This window comes from Neovison vison, chromosome 10, assembly GCF_020171115.1.
Source record: "Neovison vison isolate M4711 chromosome 10, ASM_NN_V1, whole genome shotgun sequence".
NCBI lineage: Eukaryota > Metazoa > Chordata > Mammalia > Carnivora > Mustelidae > Neogale > Neogale vison.
In genome coordinates this window covers 56,390,178-56,408,114 of record NC_058100.1, presented here as the reverse complement: position 1 = coordinate 56,408,114, position 17,937 = coordinate 56,390,178, and the positions used below count along the sequence as shown (strand labels likewise).

The 17,937-nt window shown below is 38.8% G+C and overlaps 1 protein-coding gene across 1 annotated transcript in view; it reads left to right on the top strand.

Moving 5' to 3' along the window:
* PAPPA2 (pappalysin 2) overlaps nt 1-17,937 on the top strand; it is a 292,512-nt gene that overhangs the window by 178,467 nt on the left and 96,108 nt on the right. Inside the window, exons 12-13 of the mRNA XM_044267353.1 lie at nt 15,662-15,797; nt 15,999-16,215. Of these exons, the coding sequence (XP_044123288.1) occupies nt 15,662-15,797; nt 15,999-16,215 (353 nt within the window). The remainder of the gene's footprint in view (nt 1-15,661; nt 15,798-15,998; nt 16,216-17,937) is intronic.

Below are 17,937 nucleotides of genomic sequence, written 5' to 3'. Positions count from 1 at the left end.
TGGTAAAGTAGAAAAAAACTCCTATATCACCACTGTTATTTTACTTTCTCTGGGAATAGCCAATGCTAGACTTTGGATTCTATACTTTCTGAGATACAAAAGAAATGAAACATAAAATGTGAGAGAAGTAAAACTCAAATTATTTTCTCATAAATTGAGTTGACGTCTGAAAAGAGGAAACAACTTGAAAATTACTTCGTTTAATATCATGGTTTAGTACAAAATTAAGATAAAAGCAAATAAACCTTTCCATTTTAAACAACGATCAATGAGAATATATGATTAAAGAAAAGAGTTCCTTTATAATAGCAGTCAAGGTAGTAAAATATCTAGGAATAAATGTTAAGAAAGAAGAATGAAAGGTCTATATGAAGACACCATGAAGGCTTGAATAAATGAAGAGGCACAGACTGGTTCTGTATAGTAGGACTCAATATCATATGGGGGTCAATTCTCCCTAAATCTTAAACTTCACATAATCCCAGCAAAAATTTTAATAAAAAACTTAAAGAATTATGAAGTTGATTTTAATATTTTTAATGGAAATTCTGCCAAAGTTTAGTGATGAAAGGGCCTGATTCTGCCAAGTATTGAAATATATCACAAAATTATAATGGTTAAAATATCAATGAATAGACAAATCAATGGAACAAGATGGCCCCAAAGTATACCCAAAGATAGAGTCATACATATAGATATGGAATTGAAATTAAACTTAATTGTCTCAAGACAAATGAGAATGGTGCACCCATTTCCATACATCCTTTCATGAACATATTATGAATTACCTAAAATTAGTAAATCTCGTGGGAAAGAAGTGATATCTCATTGTTATATTATGCATTTTTTGATTTGATTATGAGTGAGGTAGAGGATCCCCTTATCAAAAATAATTATCGAGCATTTAGTATTCCTTTTTTATTTAATTACAACATAGGCAAATTTATTAGTTTTTACTTAGATTACAAAAATATTTTTTACCTTCTTATGTTTGTTTTGTAGTTTTGCCTTTTGAAGTTTACTGTTTAACAGAATTGAAATTTGTTTTTGTACGTAGAATGCAGTAGGTTTCTTTTTTTTTTTCCTCTTAAATATGGTAAGTCAATTTCTAATCTCAACCATTAAAACTTTACATCATTGCTCTGATGATTCGCAGTGCCATGTTGATTATATACTAATTTCTTAAGTAGACTTGAAACTGTTTTTTTTTTTTTTAACACTCTGCTCTATGTCATTGACCTATTTTCATGTTCCCTACACCAGAAATACACTGTTTTTAGTACTATGACTTCTACTACCTAAATATATCTGGTAGGGAATGTTCTTACCTTCTTCCACTTTTTTTTTTTTCATTTTAAAAATCAAATTAGCTATTCATTATTCATCAACATTTCTTTTTCCATATAAATTTTAGAACAAGCCTTGGATCACTTCTTCTGCCTCTTGGAAACATACTGGTATATGTGAGCTGAACTTAATCAAACACTTGATTTGTATCAGTTGGTATGATCATATGGTTTTTCTCCTTTGATTCATCCTTATGTTGAAATCATACTGATAACTTTTTTTCTAGATACCAAGTCATTTTTGCCTTTGTGGCATGAACCTGCTTGTTCTATATTACATTTTAAATATGCCTTTGGATTTTATTGGTTAATCTTTTGCTTTGGATTTTTGCATTTATATTTATTTATGGACTTTGTATATTTCTTTTTTGAATATTCAGATTACACAAGCCTCATAAAGTTGATTGGGCAGTTTCCCTTTTACATGTTCTGAGACCACCAGTATAAAATAAGGGTTATCTGTTTCTTCAAAATTTGGCAAAATCCACCTGTAAAACCAACTGGGTTTGGGGTTTGCCTGAGGAAAGATTTATGTTTGTCATTTAACTTTCTTTGATTTCTATTAATATGTTTAATTTCTCCTTTCCAATTTTGGACTATTTGATATTTCCATAAATTTACTAATTTCTTCCACATATTTAAATTTAGTGCTGATAGCTGTTCATAATGTATTTTTACTCTTTCTCATCTCTAGTTCAGCTATAGTTGTCACTATATTTATAATGTGTGTTTTTAAGCCTTCTGATTTCTCCTGTTTTTCTTGATTACTCACGCCTGGGTTTCTTCAAAGAACAATTTTTACTTTTGTTCATTTTTCTCTTCATTCTAGTCTTGGTTCTCCAATTCACTGATTTCTATCTTTATTTTTATTATTTTCTTTTTTCCTGTTTCTCTGGATTCACACTGATGTTCCTTTCCAGCTTCTTGTGTCAAACATGGGATAATTTGTTTTCACTGTTCCATAATTTTTCCCTCTAGGTACTGCTTTGATTGTGGCCAATAAATGTTGACATATAGGGCTTTCGTCGTCAGTCTGCCCTAAGTATTTTGTAATACCTCATAAATTCTTTTTAAAATCAGGAACTTTTAGTAGCTTTTTGTTTGTTTGTTTCTACCACTGATTTTTCAGAGGATAGCAACTTTTATTGTGCCAGCTCTGTCGTTATTAGAGGTTTTTCTTCTTCTTCTCTTGGCCCTACATTTTATTAGGAAGTACTTAAAGAAAGAACCTTTATTCATTAAGAAATTAGGGCCCCATCTGTACACAGAAATATGTACTCTCCATTAGCTTCCAAAATTATCCACCACTCTTACCAGGTCTTCTCTGATTTTCTTTTTTTTTTTTTAATTTATTTTTTATTTATTTTCAGCATAACAGTATTCATTATTTTTGCACCACACCCAGTGCTCCATGCAATCCGTGCCCTCTATAATACCCACTACCTGGTAGCCCGACCTCCCACCCCCCGCCCCTTCAAAACCCTCAGATTGTTTTTCAGAGTCCATAGTCTCTCATGGTTCACCTTCCCTTCCAATTTCCCCCAACTCCCTTCTCCTCTCTATCTTCCCATGTCCTCCATGCTATTTGTTATGCTCCACAAATAAGTGAAACCATATGATAATTGACTCTCTCAGCTTGACTGATTTCACTCAGCACTATCTCTTCCAGTCCCGTCCATGTTGCTACAAAGGTTGGGTATTCGTCCTTTCTGATGGAGGCATAATACTCCATAGTGTATATGGACCACATCTTCCTTATCCATTTGTCTGTTGAAGGGCATCTTGGTTCTTTCCACAGTTTGGCGACCGTGGCCATTGCTGCTATAAAGTTTGCGGTACAGATGGCCCTTCTTTTCACTACTTCTGTATCTTTGGGGTAAATACCCAGGAGTGCAATTGCAGGGTCATAGGGAAGTTGTATTTTTAATTTCTTGAGGAATCTCCACACTGTTCTCCAAAGAAGTTGCACCAACTTGCATTCTCACCAAAAGTGTAAAAGGGTTCCCCTTTCTCCACATCTCCTCCAACACATGTTGTTTCCTGTCTTGCTAATTTTGGCCATTCTAACTGGTGTAAGGTGGTATCTCAATGTGGTTTTAATTTGAATCTCCCTGAGGGCTAGTGATGATGAACATTTTTTCATGTGTCTGACAGCCATTTGTTTGTCTTCATTGGAGAAGTGTCTGTTCATATCTTCTGCCCATTTTTTGGTATGATTATCTGTTTTGTGTATGTTGAGTTTGAAGAGTTCTTTATAGATCCTGGATATCAACCTTTTGTCTGTCCTGTCATTTGCAAATATCTTCTCCCATTCCGTGGATTGCCTCTTTGTTTTTTTGACTGTTTCCTTTGCTGTGCAGAAGCTTTTGATTTTGATGAAGTCCCAAAAGTTCATTTTCGCTTTTGTTTCCTTTGCCTTCGGAGACATATCTTGAAAGAAGTTGCTGTGGCTGATATCGAAGAGATTACTGCCTATGTTCTCCTCTAGGATTCTGATGGATTCCTGTCTCACAGGTCTTTTATCCATTTTGAGTTTTTCTTTTATATACAAACACCTACAAAATCCTTTCTTCCATTCCTTTTTTAAATTTCTGCTCTTCTTCTTTTATCTCTTCATTTTGAAAAAATTGTGCATTCTCATATCTTGCCAACTTTGAATTGCAGGAAAAAAAGTACTTCAAATAAACAGTGAAGAATTTTTTAGTATAAGTCAGTCTTGTGCTATATTCAAGGCCTACTTATACTAAGCAAAAATATTTATTGTATCTCTGATATTCATATTTAAATGAGCATCTCGTTTGGTTTTGTTTTTGCTAAATTTGGGAAAACTTATAATTCTTTTTTATATAATCAGATGGATACTAATCCTTTATTTAGAGTTGACTTCAACCATCTGGAAAGCTGAACAGATCTCATAATTCAGCAAAAAAGAAAAAGCTTGTAGATAGAAGGTACCAAGTCCCATCATTACTTTGGATTCTTTGACTTTGTTCATAGGAAAGTTGACAGGACATTTCGTTAAAGTCTGTTTACTTTACCTAGAATTTTAATAATATCTATGATCTGAAATTTCAGTCTGCTATAGAAAAAGAACGGCAAATTGGTAGGAGATATAGAAACTGGAAGAAGACCTATATTCAGAGGAACAGTATTATAAGCCCTATTTTTACCATTGAGCAGTCAAATGACCTTATATAAATCATATAACCTTCTTGGACATCAATTTTCTTAGCTTTAAAGTGAGGCACTCGGACTAGATGATTCCTTTTAGTTATGTATTATAATTTCAGCTTGATGGTGAATTTAAAAGAAGAATGGAATAATAAATATGAATAATAGAAGAACTGTAGTCCTAGGCTATCAAATACTAAGGGCAAAGATAAGTATATCTACTGATGCCTTTAGAGCTTGGCTACTCAAAATGTGGTTGGCATCCAAAAGCATCAGCATCACCTGAGAGCTAGGTAGGAATGCAGAATCTCAGCTCTGTTAAATCAGAATTGGCATTTTAACAAGACCCTCAGGCGATCTGTATGTACATTAAATTTTGAAGAGTACTGCCTTAGAGGATTGTTATTTTAGCACTCAGGAAAATAACTAATGTTCAAAGTGATGCCTCCAATTTACCAAGTGAAAATTCAGTTAAGTACAGGATCCCCTGGTTAAGAGGACAGGAGCCTTTATAATAGGTATTGGAATAATTTCTGTACACATCACTGAAATTTCTCAAGAGTTCTTGCCTTTCAAATGAAAATCTTCTGTTTAGAAAATTAGCCTATGTGGATCCCTACATTCCCTGGGAAACCTGCAAAGGCAAAAGTGACTATGTATATATGACTTTCATTTCCACCAAAAACGAGTCTAGTGCATTGAAAGAGGAATTCCATCTCCCAGTGGCTCAACAGTTTATCCCTAGAGGGGAAAGCACTCATTTTCCACTTTCCTATCTGATCCTTACTAATCTAACTTTTTATTTATTTTGCACAGAAGCTTTTGCAGGCTCTAGACGTGACATCTTAGCCAAGTCTAAGTTTCATGAATAATTGGGATGGCAATGCTTTTCAACCAGAGGTGGGAGAAGCTTGCCTGGCTCTACAGTGTGCCCCTTCATCCCCTCACTTACTCATTCTTGTTCCCCAGAAAGCATTCTCCATATATATTCTGTAATACCCTTCTTCAGTCTCAGAGTTGGTCTTGTATGGAGTGTCCCCAGGATTCAGATTCTGAGGTGAAGATTTGCATGCTGAAGTTTATCAAGGACTTTCCCTAAGATCAACACCTGTGAGGGAATGAAAGAACCAGGGGAGTACAGAGAGAGAAGGGTTGTGAGACAGCCATGTGAAGGCATCAGCATCCCAAAGGGCGCTGGGATAGAGTTCTCCTACCTTGTACACCACTCACTCTTATCTAAAGGTCATTGGACATGGGTTTCTCCACAGAAGTAGCATAAGCTTCTGGAGTCTTCCTTCCTCAGAGGGCAAAGTCTCCTCAGAAGGAAACTTTTCTGTGGCTTGAGTGCTCAGTCACGAAGGAAGCAGTCTCACAGTGTCTCCCAGATCACACGGTGGACCCCCACACTGCAGTATCTGCTACAGATTTGGTTAGCCTCTTTCTAAGCTCCCTTCTGACTTCCACAAGCTCTTCTAACACAGAGCATCTGCAGACTTAACCCTGGTGTCTAAAATCACAGATGAGGAAATGTTGTTAGAAGGAATTGAGACAATAGGCTGATTCTGATCTGAGCCCTTCCACTGACTTGCTGGGTCATATATTTTCAACTGTCTCCCCCTGGATGGTGGGCGTCATAATAGTGGTTCCATCTTCATTTCACAAAATGACCACTTTACTTTACTCTTCTAAAAAGAGAATCACATAAACTCATGGTGTTTATAGCCTCACTTGTCCTATGAAGGAATATAACATAGGATATCACCTGGGTTTTGACTAATACCAAGGGAGACAGGAAGTAAGACCAGGTTCAAAACTCCTTCCCCATTTTGACTCACATCCTCATGTATGGAAACTACTGAGACAGCTCAGTAGCAAGAGGCTAGTTGCTTCAGAGCCTCCCTTCCTCCATTAGTTTTGAATGTCAGGTAAGGTCCCCTGAAACTTGGGGTGCCTGGGTGGCTCAGTGGGTTAAAGCCTCTGCCTTTGGCTCAGGTCATGATCTCAGGGTCCTGGGATTGAGCCCCACAATGGGCTCTCTGCTCATCAGGGAGCCTGCTACACCCCCCTCCTGCCTGCCTCTCTGCCTACGTGTGATCTCTGTCTGTCAAATAAATAAATAAAATCTTAAAAAAAAAAGCTTTTAAAAAAGATCCCCTGAAACTTTGAGAATTAATTAATAAAACTGTGAAGTTTATTGTCAATTTGTGAAGTCTACATAGATAACAATCTATTATTGGGTAGGCCATATGAAACATTTGGTAATTTTTCACCTACAAAAAAAGCATATGGCTCAACCAATAGTGTAAGCATTCTTTATTTATTTATTTGAGGTCGGGGGAGGCAGAGGGAAAGGGAGAGAGAATCCTCAAACAGACTCTCCACCAAGCACAGAACTGGACATGGGGCGCAATCCCAGCCAGGACCCCCATGATCATGACCTGAGCTGAAATCAAGAGTGAGTTGCTCAATCAACTGACCCTAATAGTGCAAGCATTCTTAATCTGATTTCTGATGACCCCTAACTGGACTACAAATGCTTTTAAAGGTTCAGTTAGCGCCTAGCAACTGTATGAAGCTTTTATTCCTAAGTGTTTATGTGACTTCGTTTTTGGGGAAATAGAGGTTATGAGTATCAACAAATTTTCTAGGGAATCTGTGACTTCCTGCTCACCCCAAATTAAGACCCACTGCGTAGTCAAAAGAATACCCAACTTTAAGTTGGACAACCGAAATTCCTACTTCTCTAGTATTTTGCTAGAAGAAGTCACTTGAACTCCTCAGAACCTACTTTCCACTTCTATAATATAACCTTTGTGTCCTGGGGATACTATAGGTATAAATACCAGATAGGAATAAAAACCCAAGGAATTTTATGGAGGCTATAACAAGACATGAGATCATCCTTGGCACACTGTCAAGTGCTATACAAAGAGAATACAGTGTCTGCCCTCTTTCTTGTCTTCAAGGGCCTTCCCTTTCTAGAATCAGGAGATGCCATAGATGAGTGAAACTGGAAAGGCACAGAAAAAAATAACAACCCAGTAACTAACCAAAAACATTTAAAAACCTCAGAAAAGATTCTTCTCAAGTTTGTGGTATAGTTTCAGGATCTGTTATCCAGTGACCACCAGAAAGGATGACCTGGAAGTTGAAATACTTGGCTTGGGAGTATATCGAGTGAGTGTGTCTGTACCGAGTAGGCAGATTGAAGAGGGATTTCTTAAGCCCAAACAGTTCTTCTCGAGGGAAACATTCTTTCAGTTTTACCCCTCACCAGTAGCCTGACGTTCTGTCCAGTAGTTAATATTCAGGCTTTAGACAAAAAAAGTCATTTTGTGTGGTGGACTTGTTTTCCACATCTGTACATTAATCAGTGTCTATCTATCTGTCTGTCTACCTATTTCTCCAATCTGTGTTTCTCCGTTTCAGAGTATTTTGCAATAGGTTCACTGTCTAGTTTCACTGGATCCTCTATCTTGAGACCGTTCCTCAGTCCTGAGAAATACTTGCTCTTCTGAAAGATTCTGTCTCCTTCTAACATCTAGCTATAGTTTTTCTTCATAAGAGACAAGTTCTAATTAATTTTGTATTGCTAGTGTAACACATGAATGTAATCTTCTTGTTAAAACAAATAATAAACACATGAAGCTAATGACCCCTTTGACCTCTAAGTATCTTGGATTTTTCTCTTGAGGGATGGCTGCTGCTCATTTCAGAGCTGAGTAGTTCCCCAGGGGGTACATTTGATGCTCTTTTCCTGAAGTGGAAGCTATTCACACAATACATTTGGGGTGTTGATGAGAGAAATGTCACACCGTACTGGCAAAAGTGGCATGGGGTCAAATAAGTAGCACTCCATGTTGCCAAAGTCTCCATTCCAGCGGATAACTATCTTTTACATCCAGGAGCTTCAAGTTCTTTGTATGTTTTGTATATAGTGAAAATAGTGTGGGCTATAATATTATGTTAACCTATCTGTGATTTAGCTGTGGGAGAGAAACTTTTAAAGATACATCTTTGATGCTCAATGTCACTCATCATCAGGGAAAGGCAAATCAAAAACACAATGAGGTATCACCTCACACCTGTTAGAATGATTAGATTCAAAAAGACAAGAAAGAACAAGTGTTGGTGAGGATGTGGAGAAAAAGGAAACTTCGTGTACTGTTGGTGGGAATGCAAATCGATGCAGACACTGTGGAAAACAGTATGGAGGTTCCTCAAAATTAAAAATAGAAACCTCACACAATCCAGTAATTCCACTGCTGGGTATTTACCCAAAGGAAATGAAAACACTAATGCAAAAAATATATGCACCCCTATGTTTACAGCAGCATTATTTACAATAGCCAAGACGTGGAAGCAACCCAAGTGTCCATCAATAAATGAATGGATAAAGAAGATGTGAGAGATGATAGATTGACTGATTTAGAGATATGCAATGGAATATTACTAAGTCATAATAAAGAATGAAAGCTTGCCATTTGCAACAACATGGATGGAGCTGGAGGGTTTAATGCTAAGTGAGATAAGCCAGTCAGAGAAAGACAAACACCATATGTGGAATATAAGAAACAAAACCAATGAACAAACAAAGAAAAAAAAGAGAGAAACTAAAAAGCCAGACTCTTAAATACAAAGAACAAACAGATGGTTTCCAGAGAGGAGGTGAGTGAGGGGACGGGTAAAGTGGATAAAGAAATAAAGTAAGAGAGACATACTTCCAGTTAAACAAAGTAAGTCACAGAGATGAAAGGTACAGCACAGGGGATATAGTCAGTAAGGTCGTTGAAATGTTGTCTGGTGACAGACAGTGACTATACTTATCGTGCTGAGCACTGACTAATGCATAGAATTATAAAATCCAGTTGTACACTGGAAACTAATATAACACTCTATATTAATTATACCTCAATAAAAATAATCACCTTTGGGACGCCTGGGTGGCGCAGTTGGTTGGACGACTGCCTTCGGCTCAGGGCGTGATCCTGGAGTCCCGGGATCGAGTCCCACATCGGGCTCCCAGCTCCATGGGGAGTCTGCTTCGCTCTCTGACCTTCTCCTCGCTCATGCTCTCTCTCACTGTCTCTCTCTCAAATAAATAAATAAATAAATGAAAAGCCACCAATTGCATCAACAGAAACCTATTTCTTTAAAAAAAAAAAAATAATCACCTTTGTTTAAATAAGGAATACACTCAGCATTCTAATTATACTGTCAAGTTGAGAAGTTTTTTTGTCTATATATGTATAGCAAAAGTCGGTTTTTTTGATAAACACATATTGAACTGAATTTTCTTAAAAAATCTATTAAAAGAGTTGTGTATATAAAATACATTTTTCATAGATTCCATTAATAAACTAGACCTAGATTCTATACCAAAAGCCTTGGATATTGCCAATGGCTCTAGAAGTAGAACCTGGTTTACCAATTCAGATTTCTACAAATGCTGATTTAAAATAGCATAGATGAAATTCTTTAGCCTACAGGTTTTAGAAAAGCATAATTCTCTAGACACCAAAATACACAATTTGTGTTTTATTTTTAAATTTTATTCTTTATCCTTGTCTTCCAGAAGTGTAAATGAAATGAAAAAATATTTCTCTTTGGAAATAGGAATTATTTTGTGAATTAACTTCTGAACGTTGAGTTCTTACTAGATGATGGGCACTGTCCTATAGGACAGCTTTCGCATGATTTCATTGAATCCTCATCATAGCTTCATGAAGTAGGTAGTAGTCTGCATTTCAGATGTGCAAAAGAGGGACCCTAGGCTCAGAGGGGAAGGATGGATTGCTCAGCCTTAACCAGTTAGTAGGGATGGAGCTAAGAGTCACATTGAGGTTTCTGCCTGGCCAACGCTTTCTCCAGAACAGTGAACTTACTAGGTTCTTTTTACCCTAGCCTATGCACACATGTGTGGATTCAATCTAGTCTCTGCTTTAGAGGCTCCAAAAGGCAGATGAGAGTTCATATGTTCTTTGCATCTGGTTGCTGTCCTGGGCATATCTGTTATTTCGCTGAGAACCACATTCAGTTACATCTGTAGCACTGTGAGAGGAAATGCCACAGACTCAGCATCCTGTACCTTGACCAAACCCTTGTCTCTTTTTGCTTCGTGTAGCCCAACATTCCTGGGCCTGTTCTTCTTTTGTGAGTCTTACCTGTGGTTTCCTGCTTAAGTCATAGCCTAGAAATCCTGGCCTAGCCTTTCCCACAGATCATGGCACAGAGATGCTGCCACCGGGAGCAGGCTGTAAGGTTCAAAGGGATTTGGTTCAAAGACCCTTAGAGCAAGGAGGTATGTTGCCAGGAGATGCAAAATGAGCTGGAGTTTTGGGGCACAGGCCCTCAGGACAGAGAAATCCACACCAACATAAGACCAACCCCTCCTAATTAGTTTCAGGTGGATGGTGTCCATTTAGGGGCCCAAGAGAAGGTGGGAAGACTGAGCGCTCCTGTTCCCTGTTGAACCCATCCCATTCTTCAAGTCTGAGGCCTACTGGGGTAAAGCCACCATGTACTTGTTTGGACTCCTGTTCCTGGCTCAGGAAACAACCCAGAACTTTCTTTCAGTACTCAAGTCTCTTTTGTGGTGTAGGAAAAGGAAGAGGTTGTGGGACCTCTTTGGTCCCAAGGGACTTTGATGTCCTTTGCTGCTGCAGTTGAGGGCTTGAGTTAGACTCTTGGTTACCTTATGGTATGTTTCATGTCTAGCCCTCATCCAGTCAGGGACAAAGGACCTCGTATTGCAAGCCACAACCTATGGGACTGACTATTTCTTAAGTTATAAAGGAATATTTATTACTTCAAAGAGGGGAAATGAAACGAGGGGGGAAAAGACACTAAAAAGAGAGTGTGGCTGGTCTTTCCCTCAAAGGAGGAGAGGAAGAAGGGAGAGCTGTGTTGCATTGACCACTGCAACTCATAAAATCACCCTAATTAAGCCAGCAGTGCAAACGGACACTCCATAAACACACCACCAAGACTCAGGAAAAATCAGCCTCCACACAAGGAAGAATTCTTGGTAAAATGGAAAACACGCTTTATCCTTGTCCTCCCCAGTTTTAGAAAAGGTCCCTGCTACTAGGTATACCCTTCTTTAACCCTGAGAATAGTTATCCTGGAGCATTGTCACCCTCAGAACCAGATAAAAGGCCACAGAAAGGCACAGAGAATTTTGTGAGGTCCAGGTCCAGAACCTCATAATGTAGCAACCATGTAATATCAGGTAACGTAGAGATTTACTCTCAGTGGAAACGAAGAGTAATATTGAGCTAAAGGATGTAAAACAAAACTAGAATTACTACATCAAATAATTTCAGTGTGGGAAATAAGCTCTCCAGGTCATTTCCCAATCTAAAAGATGTCTTCTTTTGTATTAAAGATTTTCCAGGGACAAAACTCCCATAGTTTCCTTTGAAAGACTGTTTTGTTGTTAATCAGCCTAAGCATCTAGGATGATTTCTTATAAATAACTGAATTTCCTGTCCCTGAATGAGTTACTTTGGCTTACTTTTCACCCATGGTTAGAGTAGGCACCAGCAGAAATACATGAGAATAAACAGTGTGGCAGCTTCTAGTTTCAGAAACAATGGACACCGAAGTTGCCTCTCATGTCGTAGTCTGCATGCTAAGTGAGAGTTTCAGATAAAATGTTTAGGGGGAAGACAGGAGGATGGGGAAAGATGAACTATGTTCTGAACTCTGCCAGTTCACAGCAGAATGTTAGCTTGGTGACTCCTGCCCACGTTTCCCACTTTGGAGATAAGATTGACTGGCTATGCAGTGATGTATTGTCTCCAGCAATCCTCTCTTTCAGGGATCTTGAGACATTTTTTTTTTTTTTTTTAAAGATTTTATTTGTTTATTTGACAGACAGATCACAAGTAGGCAGAGAGGCAGGCCGAAAGAGAGAGAGAGGGAAGCAGGATCCCTGCTGAGCAGAGAGTCCGATGCGGGACTCCATCCCAGGACCCTGAGATCATGATCAGAACCAAAGGCAGAGGCCCAACCCACTGAGCCACCCAGGCGCCCTTTATGTCAGTTTTTACAAAAGAATCAGTAGGAAGATTCTAATCATGTTGGGCTCTCAGTTTCAGGGCAAAATTTCAAAGTGTGTTGAAAATATTATTTCTAATACCTGCTCCACAATGCAGTTTGAAATACTCTCGCTAGTACAAGTTTATCTTATTAAAAATTTTGTCAAAAACAAAGGCTATACAAAGGCTATATACATGCACATGTATGTGTTGGGAGAGAGAATGTGGATAATTTTCATTACGGAGAATGATTATGTTTTTAGTATTAACTACTAGTGACATAATTAAACTACATTTATTTATTTACCAATTTACTATAGCTATACTTGTCAGGAAAGCGGTATGAATTCTTCATATATTTGGCTAATTATATGATAGTGTTTGGCATATACTACCATGTCAATAAATAACATCATGCCTTAATATTATATTTGGGTCAAAATTATAACAAACATAAAAAGAGTCTAAAATTAGCACATTTCTTAAAATTTCAGGTATACAGGGCGCCTGGGTGGCTCAGTGGGTTAAGCCGCTGCCAGGTCATGATCTCAGGGTCCTGGGATCGAGGCCCGCATCGGGCTCTCTGCTCAGCAGGGAGCCTGCTTCCTCCTCTCTCTCTGCCTGCCTGTGATCTCGCTCTGTCAAACAAACAAACAAAATCTTTTTTTTTTTTTTTTTTCCCCAATTTATTTATTTTCAGAAAAACAGTATTCATTATTTTTTCACCACACCCAGTGCTCCATGCAAGCTGTGCCCTCTATAATACCCACCACCTGGTACCCCAACCTCCCACCCCCCCCGCCACTTCAGACCCCTCAGACTGTTTTTCAGAGTCCATAGTCTCTCATGGTTCACCTCCCCTTCCAATTTACCCAAATTCCCTACTACTCTCTAACGCCCCTTGTCCTCCATGCTATTGGTTATGCTCCACAAATGAGTGAAACCATATGATAATTGACTCTCTCTGCTTGACTGATTTCACTCAGCATAATCTCTTCCAGTCCCGTCCATGTTGCTACAAAAGTTGGATATTCGTCCTTTCTGATGGAGGCATAATACTCCATAGTGTATATGGACCACATCTTCCTTATCCATTCATCCGTTGAAGGGCATCTTGGTTCTTTCCATAGTTTGGCGACTGTGGCCATTGCTGCTATAAACATTGGGGTACAGATGGCCCTTCTTTTCACGACATCTGTATCTTTGGGGTAAATACCCAGGAGTGCAATTGCAGGGTCATAGGGAAGCTCTATTTTTAATTTCTTGAGGAATCTCCACACTGTTCTCCAAAGAGGCTGCACCAACTTGCATTCCCACCAACAGTGTAAGAGGGTTCCCCTTTCTCCACATCCTCTCCAACACATGTTGTTTCCTGTTTTGTTAATTTTGGCCATTCTAACTGGTGTAAGGTGATATCTCAATGTGGTTTTAATTTGAATCTCCCTGAGGGCTAATGATGATGAGCATTTTTTCATGTGTCTGATAGCCATTTGTATTTCTTGATTGGAGAAGTGTCTGTTCATATCTTCTGCCCATTTTTTGATGTGTTTGTCTGTTTCGTGTGGGTTGAGTTTGAGGAGTTCATTATAGATCCTGGATATCAACCTTTTGTCTGTACTGTCATTTGCAAATATCTTCTCCCATTCCGTGGGTTGCCTCTTTGTTTTTTTGACTGTTTCCTTTGCTGTGCAGAAGCTTTTGATTTTGATGAAGTCCCAGAAGTCTATTTTCGCTTTTGTTTCCTTTGCCTTTGGAGACGTATCTTGAAAGAAGTTGCTGTGGCTGATATCGAAGAGATTACTGCCTATGTTCTCCTCTAAGATTCTGATAGATTCCTGTCTCACGTTGAGGTCTTTTATCCATTTTGAGTTGATCTTTGTGTACGGTGTAAGAGAATGGTCGAGTTTCATTCTTCTACATATAGCTGTCCAGCTTTCCCAGCACCATTTATTGAAGAGACTGTCTTTTTTCCACTGTATATTTTTTCCTGTTTTGTCGAAGATTAATTGACCATAGAGTTGAGGGTCCATATCAGGGCTCTCTACTCTGTTCCACTGGTCTATGTGTCTGTTTTTATGCCAGTACCATGCTGTCTTGGTGATCACAGCTTTGTAATAAAGCTTGAAATCAGGTAAGGTGATGCCGCCAGCTTTATTTTTGTTTTTCAATGTTTCCTTAGCGATTCGGGGTCTCTTCTGATTCCATACAAATTTTTGGATTATTTGCTCCAGCTCTTTGAAGAATGCCGGTGGAATTTTGATCGGAATGGCATTAAAAGTATAGATTGCTCTAGGCAGTATAGACATTTTAACGATGTTTATTCTTCCGATCCAAGAGCATGGAATGGTCTTCCATCTTTTTGTGTCTTCTTCAATTTCTTTCATGAGTGTTCTATAGTTCCTCAAGTATAGATCCTTTACCTCTTTAGTTAGGTTTATTCCCAGGTATCTTATGGTTCTTGGTGCTATAGTAAATGGAATCGATTCTCTAATTTCCCTTTCTGTATTTTCCTTGTTAGTGTATAAGAAAGCCACTGATTTCTGCACATTGACTTTGTATCCTGCCACGCTGCTGAATTGCTGTATGAGTTCTAGTAGTTTGGGGGTGGAGTCTTTTGGGTTTTCCATATAAAGAATCATGTCATCTGCGAAGAGAGAGAGTTTGACTTCTTCATTACCAATTTGGATACCTTTTATTTCTCTCTGTTGTCTGATTGCTGTTGCTAGGACTTCTAATACTATGTTGAACAAGAGTGGTGAAAGTGGGCATCCTTGTCTTGTTCCTGATCTCAACGGGAAGGCTGCAGATCTTGAGACATTTAAAGACATGGTTCCAAGCAAAGAAAAAGGAACAGTTGAGGTTATAAAAAAATATATCAAAAAAATATGAGATGCTCAGTAGTTGAAAGTTACCTTTTTTCATCCAATTTTGGTTTCTGTGCCTACAGGCTGTCCTGTGCCTACTCCGTATTTTTCTCATAAGTAAAAGAGAAGGAAGTTCTTACTTTAAAAGTGGGGAACTGAGAAGTGTAAAAATAGTGTGACACATGCCTTGAGAGCCCAGTGGGAATGAGGACTCACAGATATATGTGCTTACACCCAGGTGTGTTTCAGTAGACCAGGAATGGCCTCGGCAATTTTCATCTTCTTGGCGTCTGATGGCCCGGTACTCAGAGAACATCAGCGGCCGACCGTGACTGTTCACCTGACTGATGTCAGTGGGAACAACCACTCTCTTGGTGAGTCTGACAGTGATCGCTTCGGGGCCCCTGCAGGATGATCCAGTAGACCCCGAAGTCAGCTTGGCGTCCATCTTGGATATTGTTTGTGACCTTGACTATAGTACACAGCTATTGAGAAGATAAAAGGAATACTAGATATGGGAACATGGTGCTATATGAATGGCTCACAGTATTATTCATCTCCTTATTTCTCTTCAGGGACCCATGAGCTCTCATGCCAGCAAAACCCACTGGTTATCAATGTGACCCATCACTTGAATGTCCTTTCCCACCAGACCACCTCAGTGCTGCTGAATTTCTCATCCCCATTGGTGGGCATCTCGGCAGTGGCTCTAAGGACATCATCCCACATAAGTCCTCCAAGTCTCGATACATGCAGCCCAGAACATGAGGGACAAAATCATCAGGGACAGAGGTACAGAGTCACCTTTCTCTCTTTTTTTCCCTTTTTTTTTTTTTTTTGTGGTTGTGATATACTACTATCATTTTCATATATACATTTTGTTTTCAGTGGGTGCTTAATCACTAACTACAAAGTGGGTCTAAAAACTACTAAAAAGGCACAATAAATAAGTAAAGAACAACTCATAGAAGGCACACTTGGGTTTTATATTTTGCTCTTTTCTTAGCTGAGCATAATTTTTTATGTAAATATTTAACATCTTTACAAGGTCTTAAAATCTTTTGTTACATATAAAACCACTGCCTTCAAATCAACATGGTTATATAAACTGCCAAAAACTCTCTGCCAAAAACTCAATGTTCCCTGAGCAATGTATATTTTTCCACTTGTTCCCACCTGGACAGTGTATACAGCAAGTTTCACAATTAGTTTTCAAGGCATGTCATATAATCAGTTAGAGTTACATATGGAAATCAGGAATATATTATCTACATAGGTCTTTCTGTGGACATCTGTGATTGTTGTCATCTAGATAGCTGTCATCTGAGCTCTCTGCCTCAATTAGTAGAGGGACTGTACTTTATAGTGTTGTTGTGCCCAAGGGTGGCCCAGAAGCTGGAGGGAGCACAGTGGTCTGTGCTGCATCAGGACTGGACTCATTCTATGAGTGTTCTAATCAGTGGAATGGGACTATAGGTAACCAAGTTCATTCCCTCAAGAAGTGAGGTGTCAAGGCGGTTGGGATCCCAGTCACAAAAGTTTCCAGGCAGTGCTCAATCACCAGATAGAAGCTCTGATACCACCATGACCAAACTAGGTATACCAGAAGCCCGGCTTTATGAGGGACTAGGAGTAGGCAGTAGTGTGTATGTAGTATATCAGTTATTTTTGCTGCATAGCAAATTATAGCCAAATTTAGTGGCTTATCACAATTTCCATGAGAGAGGAGCTTGGATGCAACTCAGCTGGGTGCTTCTGGCTTAGAGTCTTTTATGAGGTTGCCATCAAGCTGTTGACCAAAGCTACCATAATGAAGGCTCAAGTGGAGCTGGAAATTTCACTTTCAAGCTCACCCATGTGGTGATTGGCAGGCCTCAGAAGATCTGCATCCAGGTTTACTCATACTGGTACTAGCAATAGGCATGCTCACATAGACGGGGTTTGTTTCCTTACCGCATGGACTTCTCCATAAGCTGCCTGAGCATCCAATGATACAGCAGCTAAAGATCCAAGAGAGAAAAAGAACCAGAGAGGCTGAGTACATAGGAGACCACCCAAAAGCTATAAGAGACCATAAAAAAGTTACAGCCTTTTTATAACATAATGTTGGAAGTGACAATCCATTACCTTTGGCAAATTCTTTTCATTAGGTATGAGTCAGTAAGTCCAGCCCAACTCAAGGGGAAGTGTTTGCACAAGGGCATGCATCCCTAGAGGCCATGTTAGAGGCCATCTACCACATACAATAATAATAGTTTGTTAATTGGGAACTCACTGTGTGCCAGGTGTTGTAAATGCTAGAAAGAGAAAAGCAATAAGGAATAGAGTCTGGATGTTGGACATTGTAACATGAGTTATTTGTCTGCAACTCTCAAGTATTCTTATTGAGCAAACATCTTCAAATATTAACACAGGATTGTGGACTATTAAAATAACATTGTTTACTAGAATTATTGCCTTAGGTTTTCTCAAATGATTTTCTCTGCTGGCTCTACCTCTGGCCTCAAGCCATAC